We start from the raw sequence: 20,461 nt of genomic DNA, 5'->3' as shown, positions 1-20,461 counted from the left end.
TTCTTTTGAAAATGTGAAGAGTGGTGAATAAAGACTGCAAAATAATTTCAACAACATTAAAAACTGAAATTAAGAGCTAGTGGAAATGACTGTAAGACCTAACCTATATAAAATTTCTGTTTTATCTTAGGTCCGATGTATGTTAAATATTTGGGGTGTGATGCTCTTTATTAGACTGTCGTGGATTGTAGGACAAGCTGGCATAGGTATGTGTACTAATGCTGTAATTTTATTTTAGTCACTCTGTAAATGTGATCCAAAAGAAGTGTTGATCCTGAGCTTACACTTCATAGAGAGATAGAAAATGTCCTTAATATTGCCAGTTTTAAGAATAATTTACCCTTATTCAAACTTAGCAGTGTGAAGTTACTTGGACTTTTTCATCTAGTTGTAAGTTATGTAATTTAAAATTGACATCTGTAAGTCTTCAGTGAACTTTAATGATAAAATTTGAATTTCTGGTTATCAAAATCTGTGTATAGACAAGTGTAGTACGTAAACAATTTTCTTTGAAGGCTTAACTTAGTTTTGGACTGCAGAAAATACCTCATCTGCAAAAGGCATGGGTTTTGAATCTCTAGGATAAAGCTTTTACCCTGCTGATTAAAGATAATGTTTACCCAATTTTGATTGTATCCTGGAAATTTCTCTGTACAAAAGGGGAGTGAAGAAGCCTTTTGCTTGAATGTGTGGGACCACACACAGTAAATTTGTGTTGTATTTGCAAGAGTAATTCTTTAAACTAAGTTTAGTTGAAAATTTGTACACCTTAATACTGCTGGACTTACACCCTTTTTTCCAAAAGGTCTGTCTGTTGTTGTTATCGGAATGGCCACTGTGGTGACGACTATTACAGGACTGTCTACTTCAGCAATAGCCACAAATGGGTTTGTAAGAGGAGGTAAACCTACTTTCATAAAGCCTATAAAACTTCTGTCACTTTGAAGTATGCACCTTGAATATGAAACCTAATTTATTTATTTTAGCATTAGAGATAAAACTGTGTGGATGAAATATAAGTAAGAGTTAGTTTTCTGAGGAGCTGAGTTTTCCCTATGTTCTGTATTTGATTAAGCAGACATGTAATTAATGAAAAGCTAGTAATGGCTTACTAATTAGATTTTTAATATTGGCTTGCTTTTCCACTGTGGAAGAAACATTGCGTATTACGAATTTTTGGAATGCAAACATTTTGAGATGCACATATCCAGGAGTGAATAGGTTCTTGATATTCTCCTGCATCTGCACTGGTGGTTTAAGGGTATGCATGTGTGCTTGTATATGTTCATGCCCTGAAATAAAATTTACTAATGAAAAAATACATTCTATAGAAGGATAAGCTGCAACTGTAGGAGAGCGTACATGCCTGTGTTCCTGTTCTATTGGGATTTTTTTTTTTTTATACACAATAGAACTTCTTCATACTCTTGATCTCTAGCTTTCCTGAGGGTGATGGTCATTCTCTTTCATGGTTTATGTGTGGTTGTCAACAATTCCTACAAAATTACTTGTAAGTGTTTTGTGCCTTTGACATGCTCTGGCTGCTTCGTGACATTAAAAAACTGCTACTACTAGAAAATATGGTGGAATTAAAGAGAAGTTTGTAAAATTCTCTTGATTAAGAATGAACAGAAAAACCTCACTATCATAAACAGACCCAGCAGGAATCTTAGTATTATGTTAAGCTTAGTATCTAAATGTCCTTCTTTTTTTTTTTCTCCTTTTTTTTTTTTTTCCAAATTGCATTTACATACCAGATTTTCCTGTTCATCTGAGAGCCGTTTTGCTTTTAGAGTCACTCTTGCAAAATAATAATTCATTAGAAAATTTGAAGAGCTGAATTGAAAGAACTGTAAAGCAAAATCACAGCTGTTCCTGTGAAAGTCTTACATTACAGTAATATTGTTCTTATGTTAGAATTCTCATTTGCAAAGTATGTCAAAGCTGGATACCTACATATGTTTTGCACAATAACTGTAGCGCAGTGAAATTAAGGATTTCCTGTTGCAAATTTTTAATATGCACTCAATTACTTCAGACTGGAGCTGAAGGGTTTTGTGGCTTCTAGAAACCTTAGCCTGAAATTGGAGGAATGTGCATTTGCTACATTTTTTTTTTTTTTAATTTTCACTCTAATGCTGTGGATACTCAAGAAGTCCATTTGTCATACGTCAGGTTTGAGATGTTGTATTTGACAAGCTCAAAAGTACAAAGAATAAGTTCTGAAAATTCAGTGGCAATGTGAGAGTCCTGTTGAGGAGCTGAAAACTCACGTAACAATGGAGCTTTCAAAAACCCAGTCATGGAGGTTTGGAGGTTGAGTGAGTTTATTACAGTCTACTTTGCCAGTTTCCTGAGCTGTAGCTAATAAAAATGTATAATAGTAGAACTATGCAGAAATGCTTTGAGTGTTTTCAAATAAAAAGCCCTGTAATACTCCTATTTGTGTTTTACAGTTTGTTTTTTAACCACAGAACTGGTTGCACAGCTGAATAATATGATGTGGTGCATGAGTCAGGGGATTATTTCCAACTGGTGTCTCAAAAACTTGAAATGTTCCTGAAACTTCAGCATGCCTGTCACAGAAGTACTGAGTTTTGGGTTATTTTCTAATGCATCAGGGAAGATGCAAGCATAAATAGCATCTTGTTTGTATAAACTTTAAATTGCTAATGACTATTTGTTCTCACACTTCATCACATAGAGGGTATTTTTGTCTCTCTCTCATTTTTCTTTTTCAGGTGGAGCATATTACTTAATTTCAAGAAGTTTGGGGCCGGAGTTTGGTGGCGCCATAGGTCTGATTTTTGCATTTGCCAATGCTGTTGCAGTAGCAATGTATGTTGTTGGCTTTGCAGAGACAGTTGTGGAGCTACTGAAGGTATATGGGTGATGGTGGTTATATTGATTACACTGTCCTTTATGCAAGTTTTAGCTGTCATCTACTCATAAAATCATAGAATGGTTTGGGTTGGAAAGGGCCATGTAGTACAGCTCCCCTGCCACGGGCAGGGCTCAGAGTTCTGGCCAACCTGACCTTGAATGTTTCCAGGGATGGGGCATCTGCCGCCTCCCTGGGCAACTGTTAAGTGCCTCACCAGCCTTATAATGAAAAAAAAAAAAAAATCCTTACATGTAGTCTAACAATGCTTTTTCTTTAGTTTAGAACTTACCCCCTGTCCTATCGCTACAAGCCCTGTTAAAAAGTCTGTCCCCATCTGTCATGTAAGCTCCCTTTCAGTATTGAAAGGCCGCAGTGAGGCTTCCCTGGAGCTTTCTTTTCTCCAGGCTGAACAGCCCCAGCTCTCTAAGCCTTTCCTCACAGAGAGGTCTTCCAGCCCCCTGATAATTTCTGTGTCCCTCCTCTGGACCTATTCCAGCAGGTCCATACCTTTCTCTTTCTGGGGTCCCCAGAGCTGAATGCAATACTTGAGGTAGGGTCATGCAAGAGTGTCGCATAGGGGCGGAGTCACTTCCCTCCTGGCCACACTCCTTTTAATGCATCCCAATGTACGGTTGGCTTTCTGGGCTGCCAGTGTGCATTACCGGCTCATGTCCAGCTCATGTCCACTGTACATTTTCCATCCAGAAGTCCTCCTCAGCAGGGCTGCTCTCAATCACTTCATCCCCCAGCCTTTATTAATACATCACAATTGTCCTGACCAGGTCAAAGACGTGCAATGAGGTACAAGCCTGATAGATCAGTACAGTACTTGTACCACGATAGATCAGTAAAATACTACTGTGATTCAGTAGCTTTTTGGTTAAAAAATGAAAACAAAAAAACCCCAACAAACCAACCAAAACCAAACCAACAAATTATCAAGAGTGTCAAGTGGAAACTTCTCACACTATCTCCTTGAAAAAATAAAATGTGCAATTTGTGGTAAAGTCCAACCTGGCCATTGTGGAAAAGGCTGTCAGTACAGATATGTGATGCAGAATCATGGAATCATAGAATCAACTAGCTTGGACCTTTAAGTTCATTGAGTCCAACCATTACCCCAGAATTGCCAAGACCGCTATTAAACCATATCACCAATTCTAAGATTCTTGTTATTGAATTGTTTCTTTTAAGTGATAGTTATTTATATTACACTTATTTCCAAATGAGTTCTACATATTAAAAACTATATCTTAACTTAAACACAACCAAGTATTATTTTTTTGTTGAATGTTTTGATTAAATGTAATACGGAGAAGAACTATACTTTTTGTAGATGGCAGGCAGTTTGGAATACATTAAAAGAATTAATAGTGAACAATGGGTGAAATATGTGTGCAGTTGCCTTGCTGATTAATCTGATTCTCTGGCAGGTGAAGACAGGCCATGCTGCCTGGGGATGGGCTATGTATAGGCATGATCATTTCCACTTAGAAGATTCAGTGATTTAAAACAAGGCAAAACCCAAATTATTTTTGTCTGTACAGGGAATTTAAAATGAGTATATTTGCGGTGTCTATTAATAAATTATAGTCAATAAAATGCTGTTCTGCAGAAGGGAAGATAAATACTTGATGTAAGTGTATGACTGCATTTTTTTTGTCTTTGTGTGTTTCTTTGTTAGGAAAATGGAGCGCTGATGATTGATGAAATGAATGATATCAGAATCATAGGGGCTATAACAGTGGTTATATTGCTGGGTATATCTGTTGCTGGTATGGAATGGGAATCAAAAGTAAGGAACTTAACTTTTCTTCTCTACTTCATAATTTTAATTCCATTTTCTACGTCAGCTGTTTTGTTTATTTTTAATGTATTTAGTGCACTCGGTGTTGCATGCATGATATGTTAGAAGTCAGCAGGCAGTTTTTACATAATAGCTCTCTGGTCTGGACAGAATTTGGACCTTGGACTACCTTACTCCACTGGAAGTTTGAGCATCTGTGAGAACTTAAAACCCACATAACCTATTCATAACGACACTGTCAAGTAGGTTAATGGTATTACCTTTTCTTGTTAGCCCATTGTTGCCCAGAAGAGGGTAAGAGCAGTAGTATGTGAACTTTCCCTCACTGGGTACTTCAGATGAGCTCTACGGATGGAAAATGCAGGGCTGGAGCTGAAGCCCATCTGAAGTTGCGTAGTTTCTGTTAACTCAAACCCAGTATTTTCATTTTCCTGTTCACTTTCTTTTGGTTTGTTTTCACTTGGAAACAGAGAGACAGTGTTGATGTGGTTCCTAGGCCCAGCATTGAGGACAGTTGTGGACACTGGTGGTGATGAATGTGTAGGATGGGGAACCCACTTTCCTCATCCTGTGGTTGCACAGTCTTAGATCAACTCAGATCATGAAGACAAACACATATAGATCCTAGGATATCTTAACATAGGGGTTGCCTTATTAGTTTTCTGCTCTGCATCACTAGGCAGTGTAGCTTGCTATTTTTTTCCTGCACCTGGTGAGCTTTTATGGAGCGTTTGCCTATAGTGTGCTCAAAAACAGTTAAGAAGAGCCTCACTTGGTTTCCCTTCCCATTTGATACTTGGTTCACAATAGTTACTGTTTTTTGCAGTGACAGCCAGCTAAAGGAGCTTTTTCATTTAAGTGTTATAACTTAAAAAAAGGAAGTAAAGATTAAATTTACTGCAAGGAGAAAAGAGCCTACAGAAGCTGAGTTTGGCATGTACTTGTAAATCGAACAGCACACTTATGTAAAAATTTTTCAGATAGTCCTTCACTATCTGTAACCTCAATTTGTAATGGTATTTTTGTTCACCTGGCTTCAAACAAGACTGTCCTCCTTGATGTTGGCCATTCAGTTTTTCTTTTGCATTACTTAGTTGTTATTAACCCTTTAGCTACTATCACTTGAAGTCACAAGAAATGTCTTGCTTTTACTCTGTAGCATGAGCAATTCTATAGCAATAACTTGCATAGAATACCCTGTTTAATGTTGCTATATCAAACATGAACTGTAGTACCATTGCAGTATTATCCTTATTAGGAAATAGGTAGCTTTCAAAAATCCTGTGCTCAATGCAAAAACCAAAGTTTGTTGACTTGGTTTCTGCATCATGGAGGAAGGCAGGTAGGAGGGATGCTAAGCAACTGAACCCGTCAAACAAGCACTTCATGTGTGTTAACATACAGCTTAGCATAGCAAAGCACTACTGCTTTGTTCTTGATCAAAGTATCTGTGATGTTCTCCTATGCTTTCCCCATGACTTAGAGTATACCTCGCAAAAATGGGACAAGGGGAATCTATAATGATGCTTTTCTATCTCTCGCCTATTCTTGGCAAAGGAGAGCTCTAAATACGATGCATTAACTGGTTTCTTCTGCTGGTCTTCTAACTCTGCTCTTGGCTGTCAGGCTCTGTTTATCACTGTACTATACTGTTTCCTTATGAGTTTATGTGAATTGAAAACTTTGTTTTGTATTGTCAGCAATGCCACTGTGCTGTTGCATAGTAAGTTCTCATCCTAGACCTGAAAAAACAGTCAAACTACAAATAGCTTCCCCTGAGCCACTGGCATGTATGCCTTCATAAGGAAGCAAATACACAAAAGATAACATGAATGGCTAGAACAGCTAAAATGGTTGTTCATTTAAATGTAAAACCTGAACAACCTCTTCAGTGACTATATTTGTCTTTAGTCATGCTTTTGAGGCATTGGATGGCTTAAAGTACTTCTTGTTCAAAGTATAGGGTTTATAATGGTTTTATTGAACAGTGGCTAAAAGTCTAGGTTGTAATGAAAAATTTTTAAGAAAACTAGAAATTAACAAGCAGTTGTGGTGATCTGCAGTTTAATTTCATAAATAAGGATTGAGAACATGAAAATAACTAGTCCATTGCATAAAATAGCAAACAAAAGTTGTTTGGTTCCTGATTTAATAAACTTCTCAGTAAAATAAATATCAGATACTGACATAAAGGCTAAGTATTGTAATCACAGTTAATAAGGCAATATTCATACGATTTGTGTGCATTTACCTCTTGTGAATATCTTCAATCTACTCAAATCCATTTCTTTTGGAAGGCTGACAGAGGAAATATTTCTTTTAAGTAATTTTTCTTTAAAACTATAACTTGTGGGTTTGGTTGTTAAACTTACAAGTTATCCTATTTCCTTATTAAAAATCCCAGTACACATTCTCTCCAGCTTGCCTTATTTATTTGTGGGGAAACAAACTATGAGAAGACTAAGCTGAATTTGGAATCAAAGAAATATTTAAATTTTGGAATACAACACTGAAGCTTGGAACTGTGAAAACCAGCAATTTCTTCTGTCTGACTGCAATCATTATGTTTCAGGCACAGATAGTCTTACTGGTGATTCTCATACTTGCTATTGGAGACTTTGTCATTGGAACATTTATTCCTTTGGATAGCAAGAAGCCTAAAGGTTTCTTTGGTTATCAAGGTATGTTGGAAGAGTTAGTGTTGTAAACAATATCTTTGCGAAGAGTAGATATGCTGTCATAATTAAATTAAACCTATAAAATAGCTTACAGTCCTATTTAAGTATAGAGGTACTTTTTTTCCCCTGATTCTTCCAAACTTCTGCAGTTTTGTTCCTTAAAGCTATGGGGCCAAAAATTGCTCATGTCTACTTAACATTGATTATATTAAATCTAAAAAAGCTGGATGGTACTGTATTTTTTCTGGTTTTAAAAGCTGTTTAAGTATTGTGTTGACCGAGTCGAAGTGATGAACTAGAACCTAAATGTTCTATGCTGAGTTTTAAGAACGTCATACAGCTGTGACTTGCAGCTTTTTCATGGAGCTAATAATGGGTGGAATGGGCTAATACTGTAGCTTCTGTACAAATATTGATATACTTAAATCTCTTTCTACAGCTGAAATATTTATGGAGAATTTTGGTCCAGATTTCCGACATGAGGAAACTTTCTTTTCTGTATTTGCTATTTTCTTCCCTGCTGCAACTGGCATACTTGCTGGTGCAAATATCTCAGGTGATCTTGCGGTGAGTAGTGAATGAGAAAATACTGTTCACAAACACTGAGTATGCATCTATCTCTGTCATCACTGTCCACTGACATTTTTCTTTCAGGATCCTCAGTCAGCCATACCTAAAGGAACGCTGTTGGCCATCTTAATTACTACATTGGTTTACGTAGGAATTGCAGTATCTGTAGGTAAATAGAGAATTTCTTTTAACTTTTTACATTCTTTCTGAGGGTGTGTTTTATGCGGTTTATGTAATTCGCTATGTAAAATCATTATGTAATTGATTTTCATGCATGGGAAAGTAATAGCCAGAGGTTTCTGATTTTTATTGTTGGAGGTTCAATATTCAGCTGGTTTTATAATTTCCTAAGATGAGTGATTTTTTTTTGTGTGTTTGATTGTTTGTTTGTTTTGTTTTTTTGTTTTTTTGTTTTTTTTTCCCTAAGACTAGTGACTGCTTGAAGCGGATTAAAGCACAAAAGACTTCATATGGATCTTTCCTCATTTGTTGCAGTTACTTATGTTAAAAGATACAATTTAGCAGTAGGATAATCCCTGAATTTGAAAAGCGAGTTTTCAGAAAATACTTGCTGAACAAACACCTATATTGGTTTGAAGATGATGATGGCTAGGTAGTCAAAGTGAATTGTGGGATGATCAAACAGCTCTTTGGTAAGGATGCAGGAGCAGTAATTTGCCAGTGAAGGGAGTAGTGAATTCATCTGGCCAGCCCACTTTTGGAAGTGTTGTCATGTTCAGAAATGTTACAATTTCCTAAAGTTTTATTTTCATGTGGAAAGAGGACAGCAATCATAGGCTGACCTGGGTCTTGTATAAACCTCTCTTCCTGGCCTTCCCCACCCCACAGTGGTTTGAAATGCTTTGTAGAATTTGCCTTGGGTTTTGATACCCAACACTATTATCAGTGTTGCTCCAAAGCATCAGTGGTCAACCAAGTTTTTTTCCCACTGATAGAATAATTCTCTTCTAGTAATCCTAAGAACTTCTTATTGCTCAGCAAAAAGTAGGTTGAGGGGAGCCCTTAATGCTCTCTACAACTCCCTGAAAGGAGGTTGTAGTGAGCTGAGTGTTGATCTCTTCGCACAAGTAACAGGCAATACGACAAGAGGAAATGGCCTCAAGTTGTGCCAGGGTGGTTTAGATTGGATATTAGGAATGATTTCTTCCCCAAAAGGGTTGTCAAGCATTGGAACAGGCTGCCCAGGGAAGTGGTGGAGTCACCATCCCTAGAGGTATATAGAAGATGTGTAGGTGTGTCCGCCATCTAAACAACTTGGTTTAGCAGTGGACTTGCTAGTGTTGGGTTTGCCTTTGGCCTTGATGATCTTAAAAATCTTTTCCAACCTAAGTGATTCTATAAGATAAGATTGTAATAGTATCTTGCATATTTCTTGGCTATGATTTGGAAATGTTATTAGTATAATATAGTTTCTGGCAGCAGTAATCAGTTTTCACCTTGCCTTATCTTAGCTGTGCTGCCTTTTGAATGAAATTCTCATGAGAGTACCATTGATCTTACTACTAATGATGCTTCCTTTCCAAAGATACCAGTCTTGCTGGTCTGCCTCTGTTGGCTAACATTGTACTGTAATTCTGCCAGATTGTTGCTCTGTAGTGATTGTGCTTTATGCAGCATAATGACCTACACTTATTTCCTAAATAGATTGACCACACAGACCTCTGCTACCAAATTTGAATACTTTAGAACTTGAATCCACATGAGAGCAAAGTGCTTATTAAAATTCATTTGATCATGTAATACTTTGATCATCTTTCAGACATGAAAAACCTAATTTTTCATACTGCAAAAGGAACAGCTTGCAAAACCAATTGAACATGAAATTGTTTGATGCATCAGACATGTCCTGCCTTAGTTGCCTTCCGTAACTTACACTTTAGAATCCTTCTAGTTAGAAAACCCAGTGCTATTGTAGAAGATTATGACATGAGTGAAATTTAGTATTTTGAGCTGTTGGATCAGGGATTAGACAGATGCAAATACTTGTATTCATTTCCCCACACACTGTTCCCCACTGTAAATTCCCAAAGTAGTGATAAGCATGTCATTAAAACTTAGGCTGGTAAATGTCAGTGAGTAGTCATGTCTGAAGGGGAAGATGATGTTCTGAATTTAGATCAGTATCTGCATGCTCTGTACTACGTAAGAGGGTTAAACTGAGTAGAGAACGCTTAGAAGGGGAAAACTGCTAGTCCTACTGCTACAGCTAGACAGCCAATTTCAAGCAACAGCTGTGAGGAAAAAGTATGCAGTTCCATATTTTAGCAAGGAACTAATGCAGATATGCAGGTGGCAGGACGAAGACTGCACAACCAACTTCTGTATCAAAATTCTTGAAAGATGTATCTCAAAGAAAAACATCTACTGCTTTAAAACCAAGGGAAGCTCTAATTAAAATCTCCCGAGTCATAACTCCTGAGTAGGGTTATGACATACTCTCTGTACACAGGGAAGTAAAATTAATTAGAGGCTAACTGTATCTGTTTGTAGCACCCGAGAAGTTAACACTCTCAACTGCAGTCTGAAGGACTCAGTGTTGCATCTCTGTAATCCTTGCTGATTGTATAGAGTTAGGAGGTAACTTTATATAAAGTTACTATAAAGGTGATACTATAGGAGTTACTATAAAGTTTCTATAAAGGTGATCTGTTCACCTGAGGCTTATAACGTGGCAAAACTTTACTTTTGCAGGCACGTGTTTATAAATGCCTTTCCTGTTTTTACAGGAAGGAAGACATAAGGGTTCTTAAGGAAAATGTTGCCAGAATCTTATAAATAAATAAAATGTTTTACTTAACCATCATTCATAAGTCTGAGACTTTCACTTACATCTAGGTATCTTCTGCTGAGAGTGGAGCCTGCCCACCTGGCTTCTGTTCTGTGTTCTCTCATAGCAAGGCTTACATTAAATTTGTTCATAGTATGATTGTCCCTGTCTGTCGTACTTTGATTCCATGTGTGAAAGAGCTGCCAGCGAGTTGGCTCTGAACTCTGAAAAAGGGAATGAGGAATAGGAGGGCTGTGATAGTTTATTGTAGCTATTTAATGGGTTGCTCAACTTAATGGGCCTGCCACTGCAATCTACCAACAAAATATTATTTACAAATAATTCTCCTAGTAAGTATATTGTCATATACGTTATATAATGCTTGAATGCTGGGGCAAATACTTATGTAGTAAAAAGAAGAAACTTTCGCATACAGAGCTTTTACTTGCATTTAAAACAGAACAACAACCAAAAAAAACCCCAGCCTGTCTATATACACACAAGAAAAGCATGACAGATGATCACTATAGGAAACTTACTGAAATTGAACCTATTTGGCCTAATAAGTAACTGAAAAATAAATCTAAGAAGTGGAAGGATTAAGTAATGTCCACCTACCAGCTATCACTGCGGTCTGTTGTAACATCTCAGAAGCAATCTAAACATGCTATGTAGGTATTTAGAAGTTAATTTTCCTAATGAAAGACAAAATACATAGATAACAGGGATTGTTAGAGGAGAAACTTAAGTTTGCAGCACGTCTGTGCCCTTCTTTTCATTTTGCAAGTAAGTAATCTAGGTCCTCAGTAGTCACGTGGTCCTGTTCCCGGGACCTCCTTGTCATTCAAGTTCCTGAAGGACGAAATTAAGGCAATTCTATTGGATACTGCTCTGTAATCTTCTCTCTTCCCCACTCCTTATTTAATTCCTTTTCCTGGAAACATTTGTTGGTATTGAAACAATCTGACTACTTCAACTATTAAACCATAGAATGTTAATAATATTTAGTCTGCTCTAGTTTGTGGTGTTCTTTAAGACAAAAAATCTTGAAGCAAGAGACTTGTGGGCTTTCTGGTACATTTTTGGAATTTTGTTTTTTTTAGTACATAAGAGGTGAAATGCTATGCCTTCAGCATTTTCTTGACTAGTCATATTACAAATAATCATAGATAAATTGAAGACATAAATTCAAGTGATAAAATTAATTGCAAAAGATGTGGTAGCAATGGGATTCTCTAGCTTTGTTTTTCACCAAGAAACCAAAATAAAATACCACACAGGAGGTGGCTTGTTTTAGTGTTGGGAAATGCAAGAGGCTTTCATGACAAACTGCTTAATTTTTTTGAATGTCTGAGCATAACAGTGGAAAAGAAATAACAGCAACACTGTGCAGACTTGGTCTACATACAGTTGTACGTGCATTACTAAAATGTGTTCCTCAAGGAAAATTGACAAAAAGAGAAACTATAAAATCAAGTGATGTTGAATAGTACTAACTTAAAGAGCTATGTGGAAACTCATTATTCAGAAATAATACGTTGAACTAAAATTGTGCAGTTAACTTTTGCAAGCCTATTGACATTATTTTCCTCTGTGCTAAAACTTTCCTTTCTTACTAGATCTAGATTTATTTAGGCGAGAGGGCAATTAGTTTGTTTGTTTATATTTGCTCCTCACAATGAAGATGCGCCTAGTACTGAAATGTATTAAAAATGTAAACGCTGTGTTTTAATGTTGCTCTGTGAAAATATGTATACATAAAAAGGGAATTGAGCTTGACATGTGCTTAAGTTCACTTTCAGCCTATCCGTACCTTTTTTTATTTTGTCACTGTGTTCACTCTAGGTTCCTGTGTTGTGCGGGATGCCACAGGGCATGTTAATGACACCATTGTCACAGAGCTGACGAATTGCACTACTGCAGCTTGCAAATTAAACTATGATTTCTCATCCTGTCAGCCAGGATGTCAGTATGGGCTGATGAACAATTTCCAGGTATAAAACTTTCTCCTAAATCTGTTTATTGGCTTTTGTGTTTGTTCATTTGTTTGTTTGTTTGTTTGTTTGTTTTAATTGCATACCACAGAAAAACAGGCTAAAAATACGGGATTTATCTGGAATAGTTAAGCAGTATGCTCTAGCTAGTATGTAGAAGAACAATGTATGTTAAGAATTTTTGGGTGTTATACACAGGTGATAGAAATGTTTACTCTTCTTCTGAGTAAGCTGCTTAGGTTGGGTGGTGGGACTGTAACTTTCTCTCTAGGTATCTGAATGCTATCATTCAGTGACATGGATAGATGTACTCATTGTTCAGTAGTTACGCATAGTCATAGGCAGCCTCTCTCTGTAACTTGTTCCTTAATTTTAAGTTTCTTAGAAAATATGCTGACTTTTTAAGAATTTTTTACTTATCTGTCTTTATCTTTTACGTATCCTCTTTAATGGTGAAACTGTTGTCAGTTTTCATAAAGCCAGATGTTACTGAATTAAAAAAATCCTCTAGAAGTCATGGGGTAATTCATAGGCTGCAACTTATACTTCACAGCTAATTAGGTGTCCATGAACTACTGGTCAGGGTTTGAAAGAAACTAAGGAGAACATACTTGTTGCTGATCATTGCTGATAGATTTAAACTTCCTTTGCCATAAATTTTTCCAGTATGTGCACAAAAATTTGACTAGAGACTAAGATGAAATCCACTAATGAAAGAGGTGTGTGGCTCATGGATTTTGGTTAGAATTATGTGGTACATCTGCTCCTTACATGTGGTACATGTACTCCTATCCTGCAAAGCTGGGTGGAAAACCTGTTTGGTACATGCTGAAATAATGTTGCAGTGCAGATCATTCTGTTAGAGTAAAATTAGAGTACACTTTGCTTTGTTCTGGTTTAGAAAAAGTCTGGATTTAGAAACATTTCAGAATTGTTGTTGTGGGAATAATTCTGCACAATCAGATGACTCCCCTCATTTATTTAAGCTCAGAAGCACCCAGTATTTTGTCAAATGTACAGCTGAGAGCAGCATGGAACTGATTTTCTTTGTATCTTTTTATTTAAGTAATAAATACCGTAAATGTTGCTTGTACTTCTAATAAGTTAGTCATTAATGTTCTAGTTTCTTAACGTTTGGTCTAAAGAATATTTCTGTCTCCCAAATTATTCTTGTTTCTCTCTGTGGAAAAAACTAGTGGGTTCTGAATTGGAAAAGTAAATTTTGATTAGAAAGAATTTTGATATAGAAGTTGGTTGTGCAGTCTTCGTCCTGCCACTTGCATATCTGCATTAGTTCCTTGCTAAAATATGGAACTGCATACTTTTTCCTCACAGCTGTTGTTTGAAATTGGCCAGGCGCTGCACAGATTATGCACTGCTCCGTGTGGCCCCTTTTCTAGGGGAGGTTTGAAAACTTCATTATGGAGACTACACAGCATCTCTGGACAAACTGCTGTAGCACTTCACCACCTTATGTGTGGAATTTCGTTTTTCTAGTGCCCAGCTGGACTTTTTCTTGCTGTTTGTTTTCTCCCTTATCCTCACCGCTTTTGCTGTGTATCTCTGACAAGAGTCTGAGATTCTGTTTTCTCAGATGTTAGAAGGAAATTGTTTGCATGAGAAGCTATCTATATGTAAATTGTTGTCCATTTTCTGACTGAACTGCCCTCAGCTTAGTAGCTGTGAATGAGAGCTGTAGGAAGATGCTTTTTGGTTTTGGGTTTTGTTTTTTTTACATGCAGGTCACAGGGAAAATGCTCCAAACTTTTGTACCTCTCCAACTCCTCATACAAATGTAAATTCTTTCTGTAGGTTAAATAACTGACAACAAATACTTCACAAACATAAATTAATCCATAAAGTGAGTGCAGATGGTAGTATTTATTTATCTTATAGTTTGTAAGCATGTAGGTTCTGAGGTTGAAAGCATCAGCATACTTGTATGCACAGCCTGATGACTTTATTAATGCAGTACACTTCATTCAGTTCTTTTGGCAGAGAATTTAAAATTAGTGCTTAGGCAGCTTGTGTTTTGAATGTGTTTGGGCAGCAAATGGATGACTTGTAGTATGATTTACCTCTGAAAAGCTTAAATGATGCTAAGAAACTTAAATTGAGAACAGTTGGTGAAACAGGCTTAGTCAGACTGTCTTTAGTTTCTGTTGTAGCCATTGCAAATGAATGAAGTCCTCACAGGCTTCAGACATTTTTCTGCTCAGTGTCAGTGATATTTCTGTGCCCAGGCTGACATCTGGTAAAAAGCAACTTCAGAAACTTGTTTTGGGCTCTGTAGTCTCAGCCTTGGAACTGCCCCAGATTAAGGTATGGCTTGGGGCAATCTAAATGCAAGATTTGTCCAACTTTGGATGAAAGTTGAAAGTACATGAAATTCCAGTTCAGAAGCAATGTAAAAGTTTTCCTAAAACATTCTTCCTGTGAAGGAAGGCAGTTGTGAGAACATTTGAAGAAGTTAGGGGGAGGGGGAGTTTAGCAATGTTTTGTCCATACTCATTATAAAAATACAACTTCAAAGAAGCTGCTGCTTGTTTTCATATGGCATTTTTTTCGACTCCACAATGGCTGGACCAAAGAACAGAAACTGTAGTCAAAATATTTTATTATCCCAAATGTTAGAAATTTAGGGAACTGTCTGAAGAGCAAATGCCAGACAAGCATAACGAGTCCCTTATCAGTAGTAGCTATGACTATCTCACAGCTATCTGTATCTTGTTCGTAGGAGTATCTGTCTTGACATGCGAGTCGTAACAGGGCAATTTTTACAAGGTACCTGTCCTTCCATTTCTCTGTGTTCTTTCAAGGATGAAAATTTCAGTGCTACAGCTAACAGCATATGTGGGTTCCTTGTTTTTTGTGGTTAACAGGTTTAGATTATGGTGTGTATGCTGGGGGAAAGGGAAGGGTTTCTGCTGGAATTGGTTTCCCTTTTGTTCTCTCAGCTTAAGTGAAGCTTCCTAATGTCTCTTACATTATAGCTTTTAAAATGGCCAGACATTATCTGCTTACTTCTTACTTGGATTTCTCTCAAATTTATAAAATGGATGTAATACTTAAAAGTAGTGTAAAGAAATGGAAGCAATGAAGAAAATGTATAAAGAGAGTAAAATCTGAGTAAATTATAAGAACTAAATTGCAAGAAATTGATGCAAATATAGTAAAGTGAAAGTGTCAAAATAACCATGTTTTAAATTGGATGGGAAGAAAAGCGATGGTGACTTGCGCACAGAGTCTGTCCATACAGAGTCCTTCCAGGGAAGATAGATTGAGCCATCCTTGCAGGGAAGAAAATTTTCATGCTGCTTCTACAAAGGTTATTCTGTGCTGATTTATAATGTTGCTGGAGAAAAACTTTCTGTCTAAAGTATTTCAGCACAGCGTTTACACCCTGAACTTCTTTTTTAGAAATACAGTGTAGGGTTATTACAGACTGGCAGTTACAACTAACTTTTTCTGCTGATCATACAACTAACTTTTTCTGCTGATCATTAAAGTAACCTAAACCTGGGTGCAAGGGAGATAATGTATGTGTCATTAGTTTTACTCATCTGTGAACAAATCCCTCTTCTAACTTTTTTTTTGTTATTGGCTGCAGATATGCTTCACGAAATTCTCTCCGTTCATTACGGTTCTAGGACAGCTACTTCACTCTCATTTTATGCACCTGCTATTATTTAATCCCTCTTTTTAGGCAACACATGCCTTGAACTAACAGTAAAACCTGATGTAATTTAAAGGTTCAGTTGACTGAGAAACCCAGCGGTCTTTGTCAGTCTGTTTTGAAGAAAAACACTGAATTTTTTTGTTAGCTTAGCCCTAGGAGTATGAATAAAATTTCGTCACCTGTATATTGTTACTGAAAGCATGTTCTACCTAGATAAGATTGCTGCAGACAGCTAGATTTTAACATCTTCAGGTGACAGTAACTTAACAGTAGCATGCAGGTTCTGTGTGATTGTTCTTGCTTTCCTTCTCAGTCCTTTTTCTGATACTGTAGGTGAGGTTGAGAGGATGAAAGAGGCAAGTAGTCAGTGCAGATGGTGCAGGACGTCATTCTGACACATTGTGCTTTAAAGGCACCATGCTGGGTTTGATCCATTAACTAAAACCATAAGCTTTTTCAAGAGAAATTCTTTAATACTGGCTGTCTTCAAGCAGCTTAGGCTTTTCTTTCATAAAATAACGTTAAACCGTGATTTTATTTTAAATACATAGTTCTGTATCTTCACTTGAAATAGGCAAAGCTGGATGCAGCTATGGTATGGAAGTAATCAGTAGAACGGTAGAAGATGGTCTTCAGGCTATATGGCAATTAGGCAGAAGCTGCTTTTGTTCTAATTTGGGACATTTTTTAGTCTTAACATTGTTCTTTTACATTTAGCTAACTAAGCATCTCTACCAAGAATTGTATATGGTATTTCACTTACTGGCATTACAAAGATGTCCTAGGATGTGATCTTGGGGAGACAGGAAACAAGCTTGTCCTGTCCTTTCGCTTTTGAATGAGAAGCAAGTCTAACTTAGGAGATGCTAAGAAAGGCAATCACCCTTCCCAAAATTCAGTTGTTTTGTCACTTGGTGTCCTGGGTTCAGCAGTAGCAGTCATTTTTTCTGCTGGTGCAGCACTGTGGTTTTGACTTTCGGCCTGGGAAAAATATTGATAAAGCTGATGTTTTCAGTCGTGGATCAGAATGTTTACCCTGACCAAGGACTTTGTGAGTCTCATGCTCTGCCAGGGAGGAGGAGAAACTGGGAGGAAGCAGGGACAGGACACCTGACCCAAACTAGCCAAAGAGGTATTCCATAACACAGCACGTCATGCCCAGGATGTAGAAGAGAGAGTCCCCGGAAGGGCTGGATCATGGCAGGGTGGGGGTGAGGTATCAGTTGGTGAGCGGTTGTATTCTCTTCCTTGTTATTTCCTTTATCATTATTACTATTAGTGGTAGCAGTAGTGATTTGTGTTATACCTTAGTTATTAAACTGTTCTTATCTCAACCCGTGGGAGTTGCATTCTTTTGATTCTCCTCCCTGTCCCTCCAGAAGCGGAGGGAAGAAAGGTGGGGGGGTGGGAAGTGGACTTCGTGGTTCTGATTTACGGCCTGGGCATAAACCACGACACTTGGGCTTTCTTGAGACCATGCTATCTAGTGGTAGGCTAGTCACAATATGTAATAAAATTCAATGTATTTTTCCTCCATGATTTATTTTTAATCCTTTTATGAGCCCATGGAAGACTTATGCCATTGATTATTCTGACCCAAGAATTATACATGGTTGCATTGTAGTTTGTGTAAAAAGTCGCATTCTCTTGTTCTGAAATTAAGATACATTTATATACGTTTGTTTGTCTGTAGGTCATTTGTTGATATGAATGCATGATAATCAAATAGCTTTTAAGTGAGGAGTGCATAGTATTTTATTCTGTTTGTATAGTTAATGTTGTCATCCGTACACACAGTATGCTTTTTTATATTATTAAAAAAACAGTTATATTGCTTTCAGGTAATGAGCATGGTGTCGGGATTTGCACCACTGATTTCTGCAGGCATTTTTTCAGCCACCTTGTCTTCTGCATTAGCATCTCTTGTGAGTGCACCCAAGATCTTCCAGGTAAGGATGGAAGCAAAACCATCATCTTTTAAAGAATAACTAAAGTCAACTTTTTAATCAGAATTTTTGGAAGGGAACTCTGACAAACTGCTGTCGTGGCTCATACCAGTTGACAGCAGCACATTGATCTGATATTTACCTCTTGCTTAAAATAGGAAAACAGTGTTTAATTGTTAATAAATGTTAGCTAGACCAGAATTTGTTCCAGATCTGATGTGTTTCTGATTAATTCAGGGATTAGTTGGGGTGTAACTAACAGCAGTCTACAAACCTCTTTATGATGTTTTTTATTGTAAGTGACAGTGGAACACATACAAAGAGAACAGACTAGTTCATTTCTCAGAATAATCACAGAAGGACACAGCATGAAATAGAACCTGTAGCTGTGGAGTCTCAATCCTTCGGGATTGCATTATGAAAATAATTGTGTACCGGTTCTCATGTAAATAATCTACTTTGATTACCTTGTGTCCCTGAATGTATTTTGCTTTTACTTCTTTTTAACCATTTAATCTTATTATTTTGTCTTAAAAATTCTCTTTAATTGGGTACAGCTGTAGTGTCCTGTAATGATCTTATTTCCCAGCAGTTCAGTAAGGAGTCAAACATAGAAGAGATTTTGTTGCAGAGTAGAAGCACAAGTATTGATGCAGAGAACTAGTGTATGCATTGGGCAAGCTTTTCACTTTCTGGGAAAACACTGTCTCTAAAGAAGGATTCTTTGTGACTGTAAGACACCAGTTAAGTAAAATAGGCGGGTACTTACAGAAAAACAAAATTTGTTGTTCTAGATAGAAATTACTGAAGGATAGAATACTGGAAACGGAAGGTGTCAAGATGCAAGGCAGTTGAGAACAGAATTAGTACATGGTGGTAAAAAACCTTTCAGGAAGATAATACGCAGTGGAAGATAGCATTAGTAAGTATAGAATTTGAACAAAACTCATTCTGACTCTTGGAATTTTACTTTTTCTTAGGCTCTGTGCAAGGACAACATTTATCCAGGATTTCAGATGTTTGCTAAAGGCTATGGGAAGAACAATGAGCCACTGAGAGGATACCTTCTAACGTTTTTAATTGCTCTTGGATTCATACTAATTGGTTAGTTTGAAATTATGATAAATCTCAATATCCTTTTGTCCTTTATGAGGCGTTCAGTTTCATATCATGACTTGCTAACAGTGTTCTGGGGTCTAATGCACAGCTTGATTCTAAGCCAGCATTCAAAAATCTTTTTATTTTGAGAGTTACTTTTGTCTTCTCTCCAAGCTATAACTCTGCCTAGAACTGCAATAGATATGAATTGAACTGTAGCAATCTGTACTTTTCTTGATAATGGCAGGTATCTCTCTCTGGATGCTGTCAATAAAAATACATCTTTTGCTTGAGGTAGAGAGATGTTGCAACTTGTAAATATGATAGCTTATTTCATATTTTTAATAATTACAAATAGCTCAGTAAATGACAAACTTGCATGAACAATACTTTTTAAAGTGTATTTTTCTGTTAAGTTACAAATAATAGAGGTGGGTGCTGATGCTGCTAATGCTAAAGGTAAAGATAGTCTAGGTAGAATTACATGTGTTCTATCTAGATGGCAAACTAACTGGGCTGTGTCCATCCATGAGTCCTGTACCAGTGCTTTTAAACTTTTTTTCTGAGTTTGCTCTTTGATCCTTCCCCCCAAGTCTCCTTAAGGCACAGGTATACACATGATGTCCCTATGCAGCATGCTGATTGGAAACTTGCTTACAAGAAGTAGAAACTTGCAGAGTAACATGGCACATTCTGCATTTTGGTCACTTTTTTGATGGTGAGAGTACACACGTTTTCTACCATGCTCTTCAAGGAAAGGAGAGCATCAGGTTCTTCCAGGTCTTACACTAAAGAGGGTGTACTCATCACTGTTACAATGGTAGTCGACTGTAATAATGCACTATATTAGTACCGCTGATGAAACTTTTTATTTAGAATGCAGGTAATGTGTTTGTTCCATTGCTCACACTAGCTTTCTTTGCTGCTATCATTCACCATAGTTGATTGTCTCTTAAACTTATTAATGTCTCATTTTTTGCTGTCTGAAAATTGAGCTAGAGATGTACTGTATATGTA

At 37.1% G+C, this 20,461-nt stretch overlaps 1 protein-coding gene across 3 annotated transcripts in view; it reads left to right on the top strand.

Moving 5' to 3' along the window:
• Positions 1–20,461, top strand: part of SLC12A2 (solute carrier family 12 member 2) — a 67,033-nt gene that overhangs the window by 20,923 nt on the left and 25,649 nt on the right. For all 3 annotated transcript variants that reach the window (XM_080636671.1, XM_080636670.1, XM_080636672.1), the window contains exons 3-12: positions 131–206; positions 806–901; positions 2,742–2,881; positions 4,569–4,679; positions 7,264–7,372; positions 7,809–7,936; positions 8,024–8,108; positions 12,573–12,721; positions 18,242–18,349; positions 19,327–19,450. In XM_080636671.1, the coding sequence (XP_080492797.1) occupies positions 131–206; positions 806–901; positions 2,742–2,881; positions 4,569–4,679; positions 7,264–7,372; positions 7,809–7,936; positions 8,024–8,108; positions 12,573–12,721; positions 18,242–18,349; positions 19,327–19,450 (1,126 nt within the window). The remainder of the gene's footprint in view (positions 1–130; positions 207–805; positions 902–2,741; positions 2,882–4,568; positions 4,680–7,263; positions 7,373–7,808; positions 7,937–8,023; positions 8,109–12,572; positions 12,722–18,241; positions 18,350–19,326; positions 19,451–20,461) is intronic.

The sequence above is a fragment of the Psittacula echo genome, assembly GCF_963264785.1.
Source record: "Psittacula echo genome assembly, chromosome: Z".
Taxonomy (NCBI): Eukaryota; Metazoa; Chordata; class Aves; order Psittaciformes; family Psittacidae; genus Psittacula; species Psittacula echo.
The sequence above is the reverse complement of the archived record's forward strand: the minus strand, read 5'-3'. Positions and strand labels throughout refer to the sequence as shown.